At 39.2% G+C, this 21,884-nt stretch overlaps 1 protein-coding gene across 1 annotated transcript in view; it reads left to right on the forward strand.

Annotated features, from left to right (window-relative positions):
• SDCCAG8 (serologically defined colon cancer antigen 8) overlaps window positions 1-21,884 on the forward strand; it is a 249,008-nt gene that overhangs the window by 23,512 nt on the left and 203,612 nt on the right. The window contains exons 5-6 of the mRNA XM_011955705.1: window positions 5,186-5,311; window positions 11,075-11,203. Coding sequence (XP_011811095.1) covers window positions 5,186-5,311; window positions 11,075-11,203 — 255 coding nt within the window. The remainder of the gene's footprint in view (window positions 1-5,185; window positions 5,312-11,074; window positions 11,204-21,884) is intronic.

Consider the following 21,884-nt stretch of genomic DNA (forward strand, 5'->3'; position numbering starts at 1 on the left):
TTTTTGGTTAGAGATGGGGGTCTCACTATATTGCTCAGGCTGGTCTTGAACTCCTGGGCTCAAGGGATCCTCCAACCTCAGCCTCCCAAGTAATGGGATTACAGATGTGAGCCACCTTGCCTGGCTATTACAGGCTTCTTGTAGACAACATATAGTTTGTTGTTCTTCTTTTTTTAACCACTCTGATAGTCTCTATCTTTTACTTGGTATATTCAGACCATTATATTTAAAGAGATTATTGTTATGATTGGATCAATGTATAACATATTTGTTACTATTATTTTCATTGTCTTTATTTTTTGTTTCTTTAAAAAATTTTCACTCTTTTTCTGTCTTCTCTGGCTTTTTTTTTTTTAAAGAGATAGAGCCTTGCCCTGTTACCTAGGCAGTGACGTAATCAAAGCTCACTATAGCCTAGAACTCTTGGGCTCAAGCAGTCCTCCCACCTCCTCCCTGCCGAGTAGCTAGGACTACAGACTTGCGCCACTATGCCTGGCTAATTTTTATGTTTTTTGCAGAGATGGAGTCTCACTATGTTGCCCAGGCTGGTGTCAAACTCCTGACCTCAAGTGGTCTTCCCACCTCAGCCTTCCAAAGTGCTGCACTTACCAGGTGTGAGCCACTGCAGCTGTCCCTTCTGTAACTTTGATTAAGCATTTTATATGATTGCATTTCATTTTTTATTTTTGGAGACAGAGTCTCTCTCAGTCGCCCAGACTGGAGTGCAGTGACACCATCTTGGCCCACTGCAACCTCTGCCTCCTGGGTTCAATCAGTTCTTGTGCCTCAGCCTTCCTAGTAGCTAAGACTACAGGCGTGAGCCACCACAACCAGCTAATTTTTGTATGATTGCATTTTTTTCCTGTCTTAACATATCAGTTGATCAACTGTACTTCTTCGTCTTTTTTTTTCTTTATTGGTTGCCTTAGAGTTTGCAGTAAATATTTATAATTAACTTTACTTTCAAGTAACCCTGTGCCACTTCTTGAATAGTACAAATTCCTTATGACAGAATTCCCAAGCCCGCTCTCATCCTTTATAACATTTCTGTCATTAATTTCAGTTATCCATAAACTACAATTACTACAAACACTATTGCAATTATCATGGTGAACACAAAGTGTCATCTGTCAAATAAATTAATAAGAAAATATTTTCTATCCACTTACTTCTTCCTTAATACTCTTTTTTTCTTTATGTAGATGGCAGTTTCTCACCTTATCATCTTTTCTCCTTTCTGAAGAACTTTTTAAACATTTCTTGCGATACATATATGCTAGCAATAAATTCCATCAATTCTTGTTGTTCTAAGAAAATATTTTTCTTTCTCTTTTGAAGGTTAATCTTGCTGAATCCAGAATTCTAGGTTGGTGGGGTTTTTTTTTTTTTAACACTTTAAATATTAGATTCATTTTATTCTCTTCCTGTTTGCATGGCTTCTGAAAAGTATTCCCAGGTAATTCTTATCCTTCCTTCTTTATAGGTAAGGTTTTTTGTTTTTTTGTTTGTTTGATTTTTGTTTTATTATTATTATTATTTATTTGAGACTGAGTCTCGCTCTGTCACACAGGCTGGAGTGTAGTGGTGAGGTCTTGGCTCACTGCAATCTCGGCCTCCTGAGTTCAAGCAATTCTCATGCCTCAGCCTCCTGAATAGCTGGGATTACAGGTGCCCACCACCATGCCTGGCTAATTTTTGTATTTTTAGTAGAGACAGGGTTTCACCATGTTAGCCAGGCTGGTCTCGAACTCCTGACCTCGTGATCCACCTGCCTCGGCCTCCCAAAGTGCTGGGATTACAGGCATGAACCACTGCGCCTGGACTGATTTTTGGGTTTTGTTTGTTTGTTTACTTTGGCTTGTTTTAAGATTTTTCTCTTTGTCTTTGATTTTCTGCAGTATGAATATGATATTCTTCAGTGTATTTTGTGGGGGTATTTATCTTGCTTGGTGTTCTGTGAGCTTCCTAGATCTGTGGTTTGGTGCCTGTCATTAATTCAGGAAATTTTTCAGTCATTATTGTCTGAAATATTTCTTCTTTTCCTTTCTTTCCTTTTTTGTGTTCCTGTTGTATGTATGTATTTATTACAACATTTGTAATTGTACTGTAGTTCTTGTATAATTTTTCTGTCTTTAGTTTTTTTCCTTATTGCATTTCTTTTTTGGAAATTCTTATTCACAATTCTTAAAGTTTACTAATGCATTCCTCAGCTACGTCCAATCTATTAATGAGCCTTTCAAAGGCATTCTTCATGTCTATTAATAGTTTTTTTATTTTGAGCATTTTCTTTTCATCTTTTTCATAGAGTTTCCATCTCTCCACTTATATTACTCTGCTGTTCTTGCATATAGTCTATTTTCTCTATTAGAGACCTTAGCATAGTAACCATAATTATTTTATTTATTTATTTATTTAGAGACAGAATTGTACTCTGTCACCCAGGCTCAAGTGCAGTGGCGTGATCTCGGCTCACTGCAACCTCTGCCTCCTGGGTTCAAGCGATTCTCCTGCCTCAGCCTCCCAAGTAGCTGGGATTACATGCATGCACCACCACCCCTGGCTAATTTTTTTTGCATTGTTAGTAGAGGTGGGGTTTCACTATGATGGTCAGGCTGGTCTCGAACACCTTGGTCAGGTGATCCTCCCACCTTGGCCTCCTAAAGTGCTTGGGATTACAGGCGTGAGCCACCATGCCCGGCCTTAATTATAATTATTTTAAATTCCTGGTCTGATAATTTTAACATCTCTGCCTTACCTGAGACTGTTTCTGATGCTTGTTAAATCCTTTCAAACTGTGTTTCACTCTTTTAGCATGTCTTGTAATTGTTTGATGAATGCTGGACATGATGTATTTGGTCAAAGGAACTGAGATAAGTAGGCCTTTAGCATGAGCTTTTATGTTTATCTGGCTAGAAGCTAGGCTGTGTTTGCTGTCACTGTACATGTCAGAGGCTAAAATTTCCTTCTGTGTCCTAGTCTTGTCTCTTCTGTTGTCTCTTCATTACCCTAGTGAATTCTTCCTAAATATAGTCTGAGATATGCAGTTCTTTCTGTTGAATTTCTCTGTTAGTATACAGGAGCCCTAGTGATGTGGTCGTTAGATGTGGGAGTAGAGGGAAATGTTCAATAGGCCTATGACTAGATCTGAGTCTTTTAATAAGCCTTTGCCTTGGGCTGTGACATTCACAAGTGCTTCTCAGTCTCCCCTGCCCTTTAAGGTAGACAGGACAGCTAGAGGAAGCCGGAGGCCCCTTCTCCCACACTGAATGCAAGAGGGGGCTGGAGCTGGAGTCCTCTTTGTTTAGGCCGGTTAGGTGACAGCAGCCCTCCAGTCAGTTCGGCTCTGGTAAAGCCGTTTCCCTCGAGTCAGGCCTGTTACAAGGAACACAACGTGCCGAGCGTATTTCAAACTGGCTGCTTTTCTTCTTCCTTTAGGTTGCATAAGGGGATTTTTCTCTAGTTTTTACTGTGAAAACCTGGTAGTGTCCTGGAGATAAAATTGGGGAAGCAGGGCAGTCCTCCTATGACTGGGTCTTCCTGGAATTTATTTATTTATTTATTTTGAGACAGAGTCTCGCTCTGTCACCCAGGCTGGCGTGCAGTGGCGTGATCTCGGCTCACTGAAACCTCGGCCTCCCAGGGTCAAGCGATTCTCCTACCTCAGCCTCCCGAGTGGCTGGGACTACAGGCGTGTGCTATCACACCTGGCTAATTTTTGTATTTTTAGTAGAGATGGGGTTTCACCATATTGGCCAGGCTGGTCTTGAACCCCTGACCTCGTAATCTGCCCACCTTGGCCTCCCAAAGTGCTGGGATTACAGCCATAAGCCACTGCGCCCAGCCCGGAATTTTTAACTCTCAAACTTGTTGACACTGAGCTTCCAGCAAGTCATCAATTACGGTTTAGATTTTCTACCTTCTCCAGAGGTTTCTGATTTCCTCCTGTAAATTCTGTGTCTCAGCAACCACCCATCTCTTCAATTTTGGGGCAGCAGTTTTCCCTGTGGCTTCAATTACCTGATGAATCTAAGAAGAGTTGTTGATTTCCAGTTTGTTCAACGTTTTTGCTGTTGTGAAGATGGGAGTGAGCTGTTCCAAGCTCCTTACATTCCAGACTGAAAATTGAAAGTCCACAATATTTTTTTAATTTCAGCTTTTTATTATAGCTTTGGGTTTAAAAATAATAATAATTGAGAGGAATTTTCACATGTTGTACGATAGCTTGTGATTACACTAGTAATGAATATTACGTTAAGTATTATATGATTGATATATTGATGTTATTGAATTGTTTTTCCAGCGACTGAGGTCCACTCAATAGCTATTCTAATTATTGTTGGCCTGTAATTTCTTATGTTACATCCTGTAATTTTAATTGTTATTGATTTGTTAATTTTTTTTTTTTTTTTTTTTTTTGAGATGGAGTCTTGCTCTGTCGCCCAGGCTGGAGTGAGTGGCCGGATCTCAGCTCACTGCAAGCTCCGCCTCCCGGGTTCACGCCATTCTCCTGCCTCAGCCTCCCGAGTAGCTGGGACCACAGGCGCCCGCCACCTCTCCCGGCTAATTTTTTGTATTTTTAGTAACACGGGGTTTCACCGTGTTAGCCAGGATGGTCTCGATCTCCTGACCTCGTGATCCGCCCGTCTCGGCCTCCCAAAGTGCTGGGATTACAGAGGCCAAGGAAATACTCTTTCAGAATTCTCCATGAAATGTTTTACCATAATTCTCTCCTATCTGGCTACCATTTCATAGGTAATCATCACACCTGTCTATGCCTTTCTGACTCAGAGCCTCCCTCTATTTAATCTTCCATCAGTTTTTAACAGGTTGATGGTATTTGATCATTAGTAATAATATGTCTTAACTCATTTTTCAGAGTCTACTTCTTTAAAATCTCTTGGATAACTCTTTTAATTAAGGCTTTTCTTTGAGCCTCGATTCCTTGGAGAAAAGGAAATTGTCAGAAATGACACACTTTTGTGATATGCCACCAGCAGGCTCATTACCTTAGCCTTCTCTTTGGTATCTAGCTAACGTTTAGGTTGTCTTGTTTGTGTAAATACAATTATATTTCAGGAAAAGGAGAACATAAGTCTTCCATACTTTATATCATGCTGGGTCCTGTAATCAACAAATAAAAACACTGCTTAATAATGCTTAATGTATTTGGTGTTGCTTATTATAGGAGGAACTCTCTGGATTGAAAAATAAAATACAAGCAGTTGTGCTTGAAAAGGAAAGCCTCCAGCAAGAGCTGAAATCTCAAAGACAGGAGGAGACACTAAGGGAACAAACACTTCTGGATGCATCTGTGAGCATTCTTTTAAATCATACATTTTATTTTAGTGTGAATATTCCCTTCTGCCCTCTGTCCCGCTTTCTTAGCTGCTTAGTTTTTCTCCTTGAAGTGTGGCCAAAGTACTATGTTGGTATTTGTTTGAGACCTCAAATACCAGATTTCACTGTGGTAGAATGAATTCTCAAATGAAATGATCTCGTAATATTTGCTACGGTTTCCTGAGTGTACCATTTCTGCCTTACCATATGGAAAGAGCAAGTCTGAAAGCAGGAAATGTGTTATACAGGAAGGACTTTGCTAAATCTAGAAACCATTCAGAACCTTAGCTTAGATTTCTGCTGGATTTCTCTAAATTTTCCTTGATATCTGAAATCTGATAAGTCTAATTAGCAGCATGATATAGCAGAAAGAACATTGGCCTTGGGGTCCAAGAATCAAAATGTTAGTCTTCCCATTGTCCCTAAGAAGGGTGGTGCTTAGCAAGTAATTTTAGAAGGCTTTACATAGCTTAATCCCATATGTCCTTTATTTCTTTATTGTTATTTTGAGAAGATTATCGTATACCAGGAGTTTTTAATGCAAATTCCTGGACTCCAGGCCCTGTGAGTCTGATTCACTTGGTCTGGTTGGCTCCTGGGAATCTAAACTTTTATCAAGTTGCCTAAGTGATTCTAGTGTCAGTGGCCCAGAGTTTGAAGAACGTTGGGTCAGATTATCCCTATAATTCTGTGACAGAGAATTTTTGTGGTGACTTTTAAATAGTGCTTAAACCACTTTCTTATGACTTATCAGAGTACTTTTGTCTTAAACTTTTTAAAACTGTTTTTCTGTAAGATATAGTCACAGCTTCTTCTGCTTTTTGAGACAAATGCAACTTTCCATGCGGAAGTTTTCATGCTTGCCTATTCCAGCTTCACTTTGCAGTTTACTTTGGTGGTTTTGACTTTGTCGTCATTAGTAAATCAGCTGTTAAGAAAACATGAAAGTCTTGATGTTTTATTGAGATATCCTCTAATTTTCCTTTTTGAAGTCTTTTTTTTTTTTTTAACCTGAATTGATAGCTTGTTTTTAATCCTGGAGTTGTATATGTTAGAGTCTGCTATTGAGAAGTATAGGAGTGTATTAACTCTGATAAACGAAGTGGGCTAATTAGTATTTCAGTTTAATTCTCTGCAATTGCATTTAAGTTTGTGATCAGTTCTTTTCTCCTCACTATATAACTGTTTCCTGAAGATTTATATAATTATTAATGGTAAAAATTCCATCTTAGTTGCTTATTATTTTAATGTCAATTTGGAGAAGATATCACCATATATAAAATACTTAGAAATAGCTTATTTTAAAAATATTCATTTGCTTTTCTTCCAAATATGTAGTCACTTAGCAAGCAGTGATTCAATTATTCATAGTCTTCAGTATTTATATAACGGCCAAGAAGTGGAAGAAAGGGAAGTGAAGTGAGAAAGGAAATTAGACAGCCGAGTGAATCAGAGGGCAAGAGAAATGAGTAATGCAAAAGGGGAAGGAAATGATGGTAAGAGCACACATGCCATGCAGCATGAGCAAAGAAAATGTGCTAAACAAAGCTACCGTCAGAATCGTAGGAAGCTTCGATAAGGTTTTAGAGAGGTTTTGTTGTTTTTTTAAACATTCGTGTGAGCTAAATGTAATGCAGATATTGAAATGATTACTGCAGATATGCCAGATGACCTTGATATCTATTTTAATGTTAGTCTCCTGTTATTTGTTGTTGTTGAATTGTCACCCCCACATTTGACCTGTGTAAGTGAATTGAAACATTTCAAGGCCAGATACAGCATCTTATGCATGTAATTTCAGCAGTTTGGAAGGATGATCATGTGAGTGGATGGATCACTTGAGCCCAGGAGTTCCAGACCAGCCTGGGCAACATAGTGAGACTCCATCTCTCTAAAAATAAAAAATAAAAAAATTAGCCGAGCATGCTGGTGCACACCTGTGGTCCCAGCTACTTTGGAGACTGAGGTCAAAGGATCCCAGGAGGTCAAGGCTGCAGTGAGCCCTGATCACGCCACTGCACTCCAGCCTGGGCAACAGTGAGTGAGACCTTGCCTCAATAAAAACAAGACGAACAACAAAAAAAAGACATTTCAGCAACACGTGCATTGTGCTGTGACAGAAGTTATAACATGAATAAAAGTGTTTAGGATATCTTAAATATAAAAAAGTCAAGAAATACCTTCTTTTGGGGAGATGGAGTTTTTGTAATGAGTCAATTAAAATATTGATGCTAAATCTTCCCTTGCTGTATTGAAATTTGCTGATTTCAGCATAGATTTTCAGTGTTTCATAATGCCTTTTAAAAAAGATAATTGAAACATTTATATGGTGTATTAGTCAGGGTTCTCTCAAAGGACAGAACTAATAGGATAGATAGGTATAAAGGGGAGTTTACTAAGTAGTATTAACTCACACAATCACAAAGTCCCACAATAGGCCGTCGGCAAGCTGAGGAGCAAGGGAAGCCAGTCCGAGTCTCAAAGCTGAAGAACCTGGAGTCTGATGTACAAGGACAGGAAGCATCCAGCACGGGAGAAAGATGTAGGCTGGGAGGCTAAGCCAGTCCAGCCTTTTCCCGTTTTTCTGCCTGCTTTATATTTGCTGGCAGCTGATTAGATGGTGCTCACCCAGAGTAAGGGTGGGTCTGCCTTCCCCAGCCCACTGACTCAAATGTTAATCTCCTTTGGCAGCACCCTCACAGACACACCCAGGGTCTATCCTTTGCATCCTTCAATCCAATTAAGTTGACAGTCAGTATTAACCATCACATACAGTGATAACTAACGTTTATTGTTGACTACGTGGTTATAATGTGCCAGGCACTACATCAAACACTTTATTTACATTATATTACTTCAGATTTGCAATAGCCACACAAGGCGGGTGTTATTATCTCTGTTTTCAGAGGAGTAAATTAAGGTACACAACTGTTAAGTAACCTAAGTAATTGGCCTAATGTCACAGAGCTAGATAATGGCAAAGCAGGGACTCAAACCCAGGACTGTCTAAATCTCTAAATACACCCAATAGAGCCTTAAATTATACGGCTTTTCTGTGTAAATTAGGAAGAGCTCGTCGACAGTGAACCAAACCATCTTTGTTTGCAGAGGATATAAGTTTTCCCTGGCAGAAAAGAGAAGAACCTCCTTTTTATTGTCTCCTGCTTGTAGCCCTGGACCGGGATGGTAGCCTGCAAGACTTTCAACTTTTGGTCTAGTTTTTGACCTAGAAGTTAAAGAAGCAAGCCAATCAAAGTATATTTCATTGCTGTCCTGATTTTTCATCACTTTTCCTTCTCATAAAATATTTCCTCATGGAAAGCTTTTCTCTAGAGTTCACAAAATCACAATAATACAAAAACATGTTATTTATTTGACATTTTGTCATGTGTCCTCCTTTAAAGATCTAGGATTTTTTTTTTAAGGAGAAAATTTCTGGGCCAATTTTTTTTCATGTTTGTTTTCATCCCCTCTCTTACCACCACCCCCCACCCCACCCAGTTAAGAAATCAAAGGTCTTGAATGATCTTCAGGGATTTAACGTACTTAAGTTTTTTAAAAAATCTTAAGTAGCATTCAAGTTTTTTAAAGCTATCTGTGAAAGAACAAAATATCCATTAGACTAGCACTTCTTTCCAAAGAATGATAATATTTTATATCGTGAGTCAGCAATCTGTGGTCTCCATGCTTCCTCCAGTTTCTCTGTAGAACATTAGTACCACCCTCCTTCATTGATCTCAAAAACAACTTTAAATGCAATAATATCTTAGGGGATTTGGCCCTACCTGGAGAATCTAGTGCAGACTCATTCCATGGTGTGGTATACTCTCAAGTCCCTTACTTGATTCTTCATCTTTTGACATTCATCACCTTATATTTTGACCTCTAGTAATGTTGAATTGTCTAAGCCCCCCTGCAGGCACCATGCTATTCTATACCCCTGTGACATTTGTCATGAGGTTCTCTCTTCTTAGAATGCCCTTTCCATCTAGCTTACCCTTACTCATCCTTCAAGGTATCACACCAGTGTCAATTTTTTTCTAGAAAACCTTCCTTGGATTTCTGGGTGCCCTTAGTATCCCTCCTGTGTTTTGGCAGAGGCCCCTGTGCACACCTTTAGCCTAGCACTCACATTATTATATCGAAAGGACCTGCCTAGCTGTGTGTCTCCCTTATTCGACTGTAAACTCCTTGGAGCTAAGATTGATGTTGCTCATTTTTGTCCTCCAAACTCTTAGCACAGTGTCTGAACACCATAGGTGTTACACAAATGTTTGCACTAAACTGAACTGCCAGAAGAATATGAAATAGAATTCAGAGTACTACTTTAGGGGAATGTAGTTTACCACACTCTAGCATGATGTGACACTGCAGTATAGTTCAGTGTTTGGGGACCTGTCCTCTCTTGTGACTACTACCATATCCTTTGGCCCTTAGCAAGTGTTCAATAATTATTTGTTGGATTAAATTAATGTAAGTATTTTAATCCTTCTTGTGCACATAAATTCCCCAGATCGTTGGGCTGCTTACTACATTGAATGTTGAGAGGGTGACAGAGGTTGCAACTAACAGTGGGTACACTAAATTCAACTCAGGCATGTTTGGTTTGTTTGATAAATTTTGAGCCAGTATTTAATGATGTTTCATATGAAGGACCAGATATCTGGTAATACGAATTTTCACTCCCACGTGGCAGTGATTGACTGGAATTGAGTAGCGGCTGCTTCCTTGGGAGAGGACACATTTCTGTGGTTTGTCAGAGTGCCTACTCTTCTTCCTTTCTGAATCCCTGGCATGCAGGCTTCATGTCAACTCTGTTTATCACCGCACATGCACTGTTTCTTTTTACTAAAGATAAATATTTATCTGGAAAGGCAGAAGATCATAATAATACACGACATTAAAGGGAAAAAACTGTTTCTTTTTCTCATAATGCTTCTGACACCAAATGTTTGGGACTGTTGTCTCCTACATCTGGCCATTCTCCATTTCTTTGTAGATACCAACTAGGTGTCCAGTGATTCAATTCAATTCTGACACTCACTACACAGTTAGTATCAGACCCACAGGTAAAGGGCTCAGTCCCACATGACTACCTGCTACTTTAGATACCAACTGCAAATAGTAGGTCTCTTGGTTATCCACAATTCTGTCTGATTTGTTTGTAAATTGGGGGTTCTTACAATAATTTGTGATAATTTGCTATAATGGCTTGCAAAATTCAGGGAAACACTCTGCTTGCTGTTACTGGTTTATTATTATATAAAGGATATAAGTGAACAGCCAATTGAAGAGGCACATAGGGCAAGGTCCAGGCTGGTCCCAAGTAGAAGAGGTTCTGTCTGTGGAGTTTGGGTACGCCACCCTCTTGGCATGTGGATGCATTCGCAAATGCAGAAATTCTCTGAACTTCATCATATAGGATTTTTATGGAGGTTTTATTACATAGGCATGATTGGTTAAATCATTGGCTGTTGGTGATTAAGTCAATCTCCATTCCTTTCCCCCCTTGAGGTGGGAGAGTGGGGCTACAAGTTCTAATCTTCTAATCATGGACTTCAGCCACCAGTCATCTTATTAGCATACAAAAAGATACTCTTATCACCATGGAGATCCTGTAGTGTAGAAGCATATGCTTTTTCTTTTCATCATAGGTAAGAATTGGTATTCTATTGGTAAGTATGCATGTTTATTTAAAGTTGAATTCAGTTGCAATTACTGGCACATTTTGTTTTAGGGAAACATGCAGAATTCTTGGATTACAACAGGTGAAGATTCTGGGGTGGGTGAAACTGCCAAAAGACCATTTTCCCATGACAATGCAGATATCGGCAAAGCTGCATCTGCTGGTGAGCAGCTAGAACTGGTGAGTATTTGGGTGCTTTTCTCTTATACATCTTTTTCTTTTTCTCTTTTGTACTTTTTTTTATTCTGGTAAAATATATATAACAATATTTACCATTATAACCATTTTAAGTGTACAGTTTATCTGCAGTAACTACATTCATAATGTTAATCATAACATTATCCATTTTCAGAAGTTTTTGATCATCTCAAACAAAAACTCTGTACCTATTAAACAATATCTCCATTCCCTCCCCTGCCAACCCCTGGTAACCTCTATTCAACTTTCTGTCTTTATAAATTTGCCTATTTCAGATACCTGACATAAGTGGAATTAAACAATACTTGTCTTTTTGTGTCTGGCTTATTTCCCTTAGAATAATATTTTCAAGGTTCTTTTTGTTGTAGCATGTGTCAAAATTTCTTTTCAAGACTGAATAATATTCCATTGTATGTATATTACCAAACTTTATCCATTCGTCTATTGACTGACATTGGGATTGTTTCTGTCTTTTGACTGTTATGAATATTTCTGCTGTGAACATTGGCATACGAGTATCTGTTTGAGACCTTGTTTCAATTATTTTAAGTGTATACCCAGAAATAGACTTATTGGATCAAATGGTTATTCATTCTTTTTTCTTTCTGCTCCTCAGACTTGATCATTTTAATTGTCATTTCTTAAAGTTCACCGATTCTTTTTTCTGCTCTTTAACACCTTTAGTACATTTTTTATTTCAGTTATTATACTTCTTAGCTCTAGAATTTCTGTTTGGTTTCTTTTTGTAATGTGTTTTCCTGATTTTCTTTAGTTGTTTGTCCATGTTAGTCTCTTGGCTTTTTGAGTGTGTTTAAGACAGTCATTTAAAAGTCTTTCCCAGTAAGTCTGATGTCTGTGGTTTCTCAAGCATAATTTCTGTCAGCTTATCCCATTCCTTTGAGTGAGCATGTTTTCCTGTTTCCTTGTATTCCTTGTTATTTTGTTGTTGAAAATTGAGCATTTCACTATCATGTGATTACTCTGGAAATCTTTAACTCCTTTCCTAGGATTTGCTGTCTTATTTTACTATTGAAAGCTGTTGTAGTCCTTTTGTTTTGAGACTTTTTCAAACTATTTTTGTGAAGACTATTCCATGTCATGTGTGATTATTGAAGTCTGCATTCTATTAGCTCATGTTCAGCTAATGTTTGACAGAGATTTCCTTGAATTCCCGGAGCTGAAAACAAATACCCCCCACTCCCCTCCAAAGGTGGAGGCAAGGGGGAGAGAGAGAGAGAGAACAGCCCACCTCTCCCAGCGTTTTCCGATTGGCTCTGTGCTGGGACATTCTTTTCCCGTTTAACCAGGCTTGCTCTGAGCCTAGGGATCAGCCATAGGTGAAAGCTTACGGTCTTCTCACATTGTTTCCGAGTGTGTATCTTTCCTAGGCATACTGTGACTTTCTAAATTCCCCTGTACACACAGCTGCTTTTGAATGTCCTGATTTCCCAAAGTGTCAAAAACAATTCTATTTTAAGACCAAATAATACTTTTCAATCCTTTGATGTATTTAACATAACTTTATTCTTCTTTTGGTAACCTGAAGTTTTCTTTGCATTAAATGTGACATGTCAGAGTTGATCAACAATGATGAAAGTGTGAGATTAACACTGTAAATGGAATGTTCCAGGGGAAGATACAGTGAATCATAGTTCAGGTTCTCGTTATCATCCACAGATGTTATTAGTTTTCTAAAGGTTCTTTCTGTCCAGTTGCCCTCCCCTGTCTTAGTCCCTAATCCAAGCTTCATTCTACTTGGGAAAGAGTACCCTTCTTCAAAAAAGAAAATTGGAAAGACTAAGTAAATTATATCTTTTTTTCCTTCTCTGAGTAATTTACAGTAGCTATTTAATACCCGTAGGATAAAAACCAATGTCTCAAGTCATCCACAATTTCTGTTAAACTAACGTTCGAGACTGGTTTCACACTCTTCTCCTGTCTTTTGTTTTTTGTTTCTTTTTGAGACGGAGTCTTGCTCTGTCACCCAGGCTGGAGTGCAGTGGTGCCATCTCAGCTCACCACAACCTCCGCCTCCCGGGTTCAAGCAATTCTTCTGCCTTAGCCTCCAGAGTAGCTGGGACTACAGGCGTGCACCATCATGCCTGGCTAACTTTTGTATTTTTAGGAAAGAGACAGGATTTCAATATGTTGGTCAGGCTGGTCTTGAACTCCTGACCTTGTAATCCACCCACCTCGACCTCCCAAAGTGCTGGGATTACAGGCGTGAGCCACTGCGCCCAGCCTCACTCTTCTCCTGTTACAAATCTTATCTGTAGGCATGCAGACCACTCTCCAGTCGCTACTTCATAAATTTATAATCCACTTTCATTTCTCTTTGAAGAACTGGCTTTGGTTTATGCAGCCCTCCCTCCCCAAAATGTTCCCTTCTTACTCTCTACCTATTGAAATGTTTCCAGTCTTCAGGGTGTAGTTGAAATGCCCTCCCACATTCTGCTTTCCCGAATAGCTAGTGTGCCTCCTCTCTTCCCTTTTCTGCATTATAATTCCTTTCTCTTTTATGCCTCCCCCAGCACTGTGTTTACAATTGTTGGAGACTCACCTATTTTCTCTGTGACAAAGGTCAATTTCTGCATTTGTGTGCTCTACATCACATATGTTTTTCACTTTTTTCAAGGGTTTCATCCTTGCACTTTTCTTTCTCTTGTATCTTTTCCCTCTCAATGGTTTATTCTTTTTATTTAATTTAGTTTTTTGAGATGGGGTCTAGCTCTGTCACCCAGGCTGGAGTGCAGTGGTGCAATCTCAGCTCACTGCAACCTCGGTCTCCTGGGTTCAAGCAATTCTCCTGCTTCCACCACCGGAGTAGCTGAGACTACATTCATGCGCTACCACACCTGGCTAATTTTTGTATTTTTGGTAGAGATGAGGTTTCACCATGCTGCCCAATCTAGTCTCAAACTCCTGGCCTCAAGTGATCCACCGTCCCCAGCCTTGCAAACTGCTGGGATTGCAGGTATGAGCCACCACGCCCGGCCAATGGTTTATTCTTAGCAGAGGACATTCTTTAATAGCTCCCATAAAGCAAACAAACCCAAAATATATTCTCCTGATCCTACATTCACTTCCAACTATCACCTTTCATCTTTGTTCTCCTTTTCATACCAAAATGTTTCCAAGCAGTTGTCTATGTTTATGTCTCCACTTCTTTCCCTCCCATTCTTGTTTCAGTGTGCTTCAGTTGAGTTTCGCCTCCCATAGTCCACCCCAACTGCTCTTCTTCCAGCTATCAGTTCTCATTGCTGTAAACCTTGTAGCCGCTTTGTATAACGTGGACATTGATTGACTATACCCTCCTCCTTTATATTTTCTAATGATATAATTTAACGTAACATTCAGTAAAGTACACAAAACAAAAATTTACAGCTCAATGATTTATCTGTAAATGAACACCTATGTAATTATCACCACTTTATGCTTCCTGCTGGTTACTGCCCCTTCGTGCCTTTAAAGCTAATCACCATCCTGAATTTTCTGAAAAATACCCAAGTATGCATCCTTAAACTTTCTGAGTTCTCTTTTTTCAATGTTATATAAGTGGAATTGTAGAGTATGTATTCTTTTGTATCTGGCTTCTTCTGTCCACCATTATATTTGTTAGATTCATCCATGTTGTCACATTGGCTGAAGTTTGTTCATTTTCTTTGGTGGGTCTGCTATATGAATATATGACTTTATCCATCCACTGTCAGGGAACGTTTGTGTTGTTTCCGGTTTGCAGCTATTGTGAGCAGTGTCGCTATGAACATTCTTTCATCTACTGGTGTGTATTATACAAATTTAGGCTGCATATGTATGTTGGGGTGGAATTTTTGGTCTCAGGATATGTCTGTGTCCAACTTTAGTAGGTAATGACAACCTTCCAAGGGGGTTTTATCAGTTTACACTTCTACCAGTAGTATACGAGTGATACGTTTGCTCCATGTCCTTACCGACCATATAGTATTGTCGATTTTTCTGGTGAACTTATAGTGCTGTCTTGTGATTTTCACTTGTATTCCCCTAACTACTAGTGTGATTGCGTATCGTTTCATATATTTATTGTCCATTTGATGCCTCTTTTGTGAGCCACCTATTCAGATATCCTTCTTATTATTTTTATTGAGGTATGTATCTGACATATTTATTTAGGGAGTTCTTTATATATTCTGGATGCAAGCCCTTTGTCAGTATATGTATTATAAATATATATTCCCACTCTGTGGCTTCGCTTGTAACTCTCTTGATAGTTTGCATGTTGCTTGCTTTGATGGCTAGAACTTCAGTTTGTTTTCCTTGATTATGTAGTTGTTTTCTATGTCCTTTTAAAAAGTTTTTTTTCCAATCACAGTCATGAAGATATTCTCCTACATAATCTTCTGGAAATTACAGTTTCTTTTTTTTTTTTTTAAGACGGAGTCTCACTCTGTTGCCCAGGCTGGAGTGCAGTGGTGTGATTGCAGCTCACTGCAACTTCCACCTCCCTGGTTCAGGCAATTCCTCTGTCTCAGCCTCCCGAGTAGCTGGCGTTACAGGCACATGCCACCAAGCCCAGCTAATGTTTTTGTATTTTTAGTAGAGATGGAGTTTCACCATGTTGGCCAGACTGGTCTCGAACTCCTGACCTTAGGCAATCCACCTGCCTCAGCCTCCCAAACTGCTGGGATTACAGGCATGAGCCACCATACCCTCAACTGCCTTTTCTTTTCTTTTTTTTTTTGAGATGAAGTTTTGCTCTTTTTGCCCAGGCTGGAGTGCAATGGCACGATCTCAGCTCACTGCAACCTCCGCCTCCCGGATTCAAACGATTTTCCTGCCTCAGCGTCCCATGTAGCTGGGATTACAGGCACACGCCACCATGCCCAGCTAACTTTGTATTTTTAGCGGAGACGGGGTTTCACCATGTTGTCTGGGCTGGTCTTGAACTCCTGACCTCAAGTGATCCACCCTCCTCGGCCTCCCATAGTGCTGGGATTACAGGTGTGAGCTACTGCTCCTGGCCTATGGTTCCACTTTTTGCATTTAGATCTGCAACCTACCTGGAATTTATTTTTGTATATGGAGTCATAGTTTGTTCTTTTCCTATGTATTTATACATCCAAGTGCCATTTCTTGGAAAGGTAGTCCTTTGCCTTTACGATAGTACCTTTCTCATAAATAAGTTGTCCATATATATTTGGGGCTGTTACTGGACTGTGTTTTAGTTCATTGTGCTAGTACTATACTATCTTGATTGTTCGCCTGATATCTGGCAGACCAAGCCTTCCAACATTGTTCTTTATCCTTTGGCCTTTAGCATTTCCAAATACAGTTCAGAATTGTGAAGTTCCAAAAGTCATTTTGGGATTTTGATTGAGATGACTTTAAATTATAAATTATAGGTAATTTGAGAATTAACGTTTTATGATATTATCTAATCCTTGTAAACTGCTATCACTCCACTTATTTGAGTCATCTTTAATTTTTGTCAATAACCTTTCATAGTCTTCTGAGTAAAGATTTCATACATCTTTAATTAGAATTATTCCTTTTTATTTTTTATGCTATCATAAATGATACATATTTTCCAAACTTTTATTTTCTAACCCCTCATTGCCAGTATAGAGAAAAACACATGAGTTTTATATTTTGATTGAATGTCACTTTCTTTTGGTTAGTGTTAGCATGGTATATCTTTTCCCTCCTTTCACTTTTAACCTATTTGTATCTTTTTATTTGAAGTGGGTTTTTATAGAAAGCATATAGTTGGGTTTTGCTTTTTTATCCAATCTGACAATATTTGCTTTTTTTTTTTTTTTTTCTGAAGCAGAGTTTCGCTTTTGTTGCCCAGGCTAGAGTGCAGCGGCACAATCTTGGCTCACTGTAGCCTCTGCCTCCCGGGTTCAAGCGATTCTCCTGTCTCAGCCTCCCAGTTAGCTGGAATTACAGGCACATGCCACCATGCTTGGCTAATTTTTGTATTTTTAGTAGAGACAGGGTTTCGTCATGTTGGTCAGGCTGGTCTCAAACTCCTAACCTCGGGTGATTCACCTGCCTCGGCCTCCCACAGTGCTGGGATTACAGGTGTGAGCCACCATGCCTGGCCATATTTGCTTTTTAATTTGGGTATCTAGACCACTGACATTTATTGTGATTATATATACAACTCAGATTAAATACACCATCTTGCTATTTGGCTTCTTCTTTACCCATCTCTTATTTATTCCTCTTTACCTCTTTTTCTGTCTTCTTTGAATTATTATTATTATTATTATTATTATTATTATTAGAGACGGAGTCTCACTCTGTTGCCCAGGCTGGGGTGCAATGGCATGGTCTTGGCTCATAGCAACCTCCGCCTCCCAGGTTCAAGCAATTCTCCTGTCTTAGCCTCCTGAGTAGCTGGGACTACAGGCGCTTGCCACCACACCCAGCTAATTTTTGTTTTTTTTAGTAGAGACGGGGTTTCACTATGTTGGCCAGGCTGGTCTTGAAGTCCTGACCTCATGATCCACCCACCTCGGCCTGCCAAAGTGCTGGGATTACAGGCATGAGCCACTGTGCCCGGCCATGAATTAATCATTTATTATGATTCCCTTTTGCTTTCTTTTTTGTTGTTGGTCTGAAAAAAATCTTTAGTACCAGTATTCACTTGATTGCTCACTTCAGAAACCCAGGATTGTTTTTAGTGTATTTTTCTCCCCTATATCTATTCTGTTATAAAATTCTGTCAGTTTTTCTCTTAACTGTCTCTGAACTAAATCCTTTCTTTTTAATTCCTACTGCTTGATTGCTTTTGTTCATGTGCTTATCTCTTACCTATGTATTTGTAATTACTGGTTTCCCTTTCTTCACACTTCAATTATGATTTAAGACTCAATTCTGATAAAAAGTTTTCAGTGGCCCTCCAGTGTTTCTTCTAGGGGAAAGTACAGGAGACATGTGTACCAAATAAAAGTCTTGGTATTTTTCTTCTTCTTGTGGCCCACCTTTACCTACTTTACCCATCTCCAACCACCCCTCCACCTCGCATTTTACATTCTAGTGATACTGATCTACTTACTGTTCAAACATATAGCATACTACTTATACTACTTATACATACTACTTATACATATAGCATACTACTTATACTGTTCAAACATATAGCATACTACTTACTGTTCAAACATATAGCATGGTTTGAACATGCTATATGTTTGAACATGCTATATGTTTGAACATATGTTTGAACATGTTTGAACATGCTGTTCAAACATGCTCTTCAGCCTCTGTGCCTTCTGCTCTACTGGAAATTATCCTTCAAGTCTTAACATTTCCTCTGTGAGGCCTTCTTTACTTCTCTTTGGCTGAATTAGGAGTTCCTGCCTCTCTAAATTTTTCAATTTCCATATACGTCACTAGAGCAATTTATGAACAGTTGACGCTTGAATAATATGGGTTTGTATTGTGTGGGTTCACTTATATGTGTATTTTTTTCAAGAAATATATCAGAAATTTTTTTGAGATTTGTGGCAATTTGAAAAAACTTGCAGATGAACCATGTAGCCTAGAAGTATGAAAAAATTAAGAAAGAGGTATGTCATAAATGAATAAAATATATGTAGCTAATAGTCTATTTTATCATCTACTACCATAAAATATACACAAATCTATTATAAAAAGTTAAAATTTATCAAAACCTATGAACACGATCACTTACAGACTGTACATGGAGTCATTCTCAGTCAGGAGGAATGCAAAAAAACATAAAGATGCAGTATTAAATTATAACAGCATAAAGTTAAATGTAGCACATACTATACTACCTATAATAATTTCATAACCATCTCCTATTGCTATTGTGGTGAGTTCAGGTGTTTCAAGGGTCTGCTTAAAATACCATGTGACACTAGTTATCTCTGTGTGAACAGTTTGTCTCTTCAGTAAATTGCATATTACAGTAAAAAGTGATCTCTTGGCGGTTCTCGTGTAGTTTTCATCATGTTTAGTGCGATACTGTAAACCCTGAATAGCACCATGAGGCCCATGCAAAGTGCTACTAGTGATGCTGGAAGCGCTCCCAAGAAGCAGTGTCGTGACATTACAGGAAAAAGTTACATTGCTTGATACGTTCCATAGATTGAAGTCAGCAGCTGTAGTTGCCCCATTTCAAGATAAACTAATCCAGTATGAGGACCACTGTACAAAAAGAAAAGAAAATTTGTGAAGCCATCACTGCAGCCATGCCAACACGCACAGAAACGTTATACTTTTGCCCAATGCCTTTTTATCTGTCATGGAAAATGCAAGTCTTATGTAGGTACAGGATTTCTAAAGAAAAGCATACCTGTAGACTCTAATATAATTTGAGAAGAAAAAAGAAGTCATTTTATGACAACTTAAAAAAAAAAGGAAAGTAAAGGATGTAAAGCTGGAGAATTTAACACCAGCAAAGGATGGTTTGATAATTTTAGAAAGAGATTTGGCTTTAAAAATGTCAAGATAACAAGAGAAGCAGCTTCTGTTGACCAAGAGGCAGTAGAGAAGTTCCAAGATGCCATTACAAAAATTATTTAGGAGAGGCTGGGTGTGGTGGCTCACACTTGTAATTCCAGCACTTTGGGAGGCTCAGGTGGGCAGATCCCCTGAGGTCAGGAGTTCAAGACCAGCCTGGCCAACATGGAGAAACCCTGTCCCTACTAAAAATACAAAAATTAGCTGGGCATGGTGTCATGTGCCTGTAATCCCAGCTACTCGGGAGGCTGAGGCATGAGAATCACTTGAACCCAGGAGGTGGAGGTTGCAGTGAGCCGCCAAGATCGCACCAATGCATTCAAGCTTGGGTGACAGAGTGAGACTCTGTCTTAAAAAAAAAAAAAAAAAAAAAAAAGGAAGAAAATTATTTAGGAGAAATGAGATCTACCTGAATAGGTTTGTAATGCAGATATAAGTGCTCTATTCTGGGGGGAAAAAATGTCAGAAAGGACTTTTATTAGTAAGGAAGAGAAATGAGCACCAGGATTTGATGCAGGAAGGGATAAGCTAACTCTACTGTCTTGTAAAATGTACTCAGGTTTATGATCCGGACTGCCCTTATCTACAGAGCTCCTAACTTACGAGACTTGAAGGGAAAAGATAAACACCAACTGTTAGTCTTTTGGTTGTGCCACAAGAAGGCCTGGACAATGAGAAACCTTTTTCTACATTGATACTTTGTCCCTGAAGTTAGGAAGTACCTTGCCAGTAAGAGACTGCCTTTTGAAGTTTTTTGATATTGCACGATGGCTCTGGCCACCCGGAACCCCATGAGTTCAACACTAAAGGCATCAAAGTGGTCTCCTTGCCTGCAAACACAGTGTCTCTAATTCAGCCTCAAGATCCAGGCAGTCATAAGGATCTTTAAGGCTCATTACACACGGATACTCTATGGAAAGGATTTTCAGTGCAATGGAAGGGAACCGCAGTAGCAAGAACATCATGAAAGTGTGAGAGGATTACAGCATTGAAAATGCCATCATTGTTATAGAAAAAGCCATGAAAGTCATCAAACCCATAACAATGAATTCCTGCTGGAGAAAACTTTGTCCAAATGTGGTGCATGACTTTACAAGATTTACAGCAGTCAGTCAGGGAAATCATGAAAGAGATTGTGGATGTGGTGGAAAAGGTTGGGAGTGAAGGTTTCAAGATAGGGATCTTGGAGAAATTCGAGAACTAATAGACACCACACAAAGGAATTAACAGAAGATGACTTGATGGAGATGAGTGCTTCTGAACCAGTGCCAGAAAATGAGGAAGAAGACATAGAAGAAGCAGTGCCAGAAAGCAAATTGACATGAGATAATCTGGCAGAAACTTCTTTTATAACATGGACCCTTCTATGATACAGGCACTGGAACTAAAGCAAATGGAAGAAGGGTTGATATTGTGTAGAAACAATTTTGGAGAAAAGGAAAGAGCATAACAAAGTGAGACAGAAATTACCACGTGTTTCCATAAAGTTAACCAAGTTCACCTGCCTCTCCTGCCTTCCCTCCCAACTCCTCCATCCCCGAGAAGACAAGACCAACCCGTCCTTTTCCTCCTCCAGCTCAGCCTGGTAGGGTGAAGGCCTTTATGATGGTCCACTTCCACTTAATGAAGAAAATACCACTTTCTTTGCCTTCTGATTTTTCTAATAACATTATCTTTTCTCTAGATTACTTTCTTGTAATAATACAGTATATAATATACATAGCATACACAATATGTGTTGTTTATATTATTGGTAAGTCTTCTAGTCAATAGTAGGCTATTAGTAATTAAGTTTTGGGGGAGTCAAAGTTATACATGGGGCCAGGCTCAGGGTCTCATGCCTGTAACCCCAGCACTTTGGGAAGCTGAGGCGGGCAGAACACTTGAGCCCAGGAGTTTGAGACCAGCCTAGCCAACATGGTGAAACCCCATCTCTACTAAAACTACAAAAATTAGCCAGGCGTGGTGGCATACGCCTGTAATCCCAGCTACTTGGGTGGCTGAGGCACAAGAATAGCTTGAATCCAGCATGTGGAGGTTGCAGTGAGCCGAGATTATGCCACTGCACTCCAGCCTTGGTGATAGAGTGAGACTCTGTCTCAAAAAAAAAAAAAAAAAGAAGTTATACATGGATTTCCAACTGTACAGGGGTCAATGCCCCTAATCTCCATGTTATTTAAGGGTCAACTGT

The sequence above is a fragment of the Colobus angolensis genome, unplaced genomic scaffold (assembly GCF_000951035.1).
Source record: "Colobus angolensis palliatus isolate OR3802 unplaced genomic scaffold, Cang.pa_1.0 Scaffold40, whole genome shotgun sequence".
NCBI lineage: Eukaryota > Metazoa > Chordata > Mammalia > Primates > Cercopithecidae > Colobus > Colobus angolensis.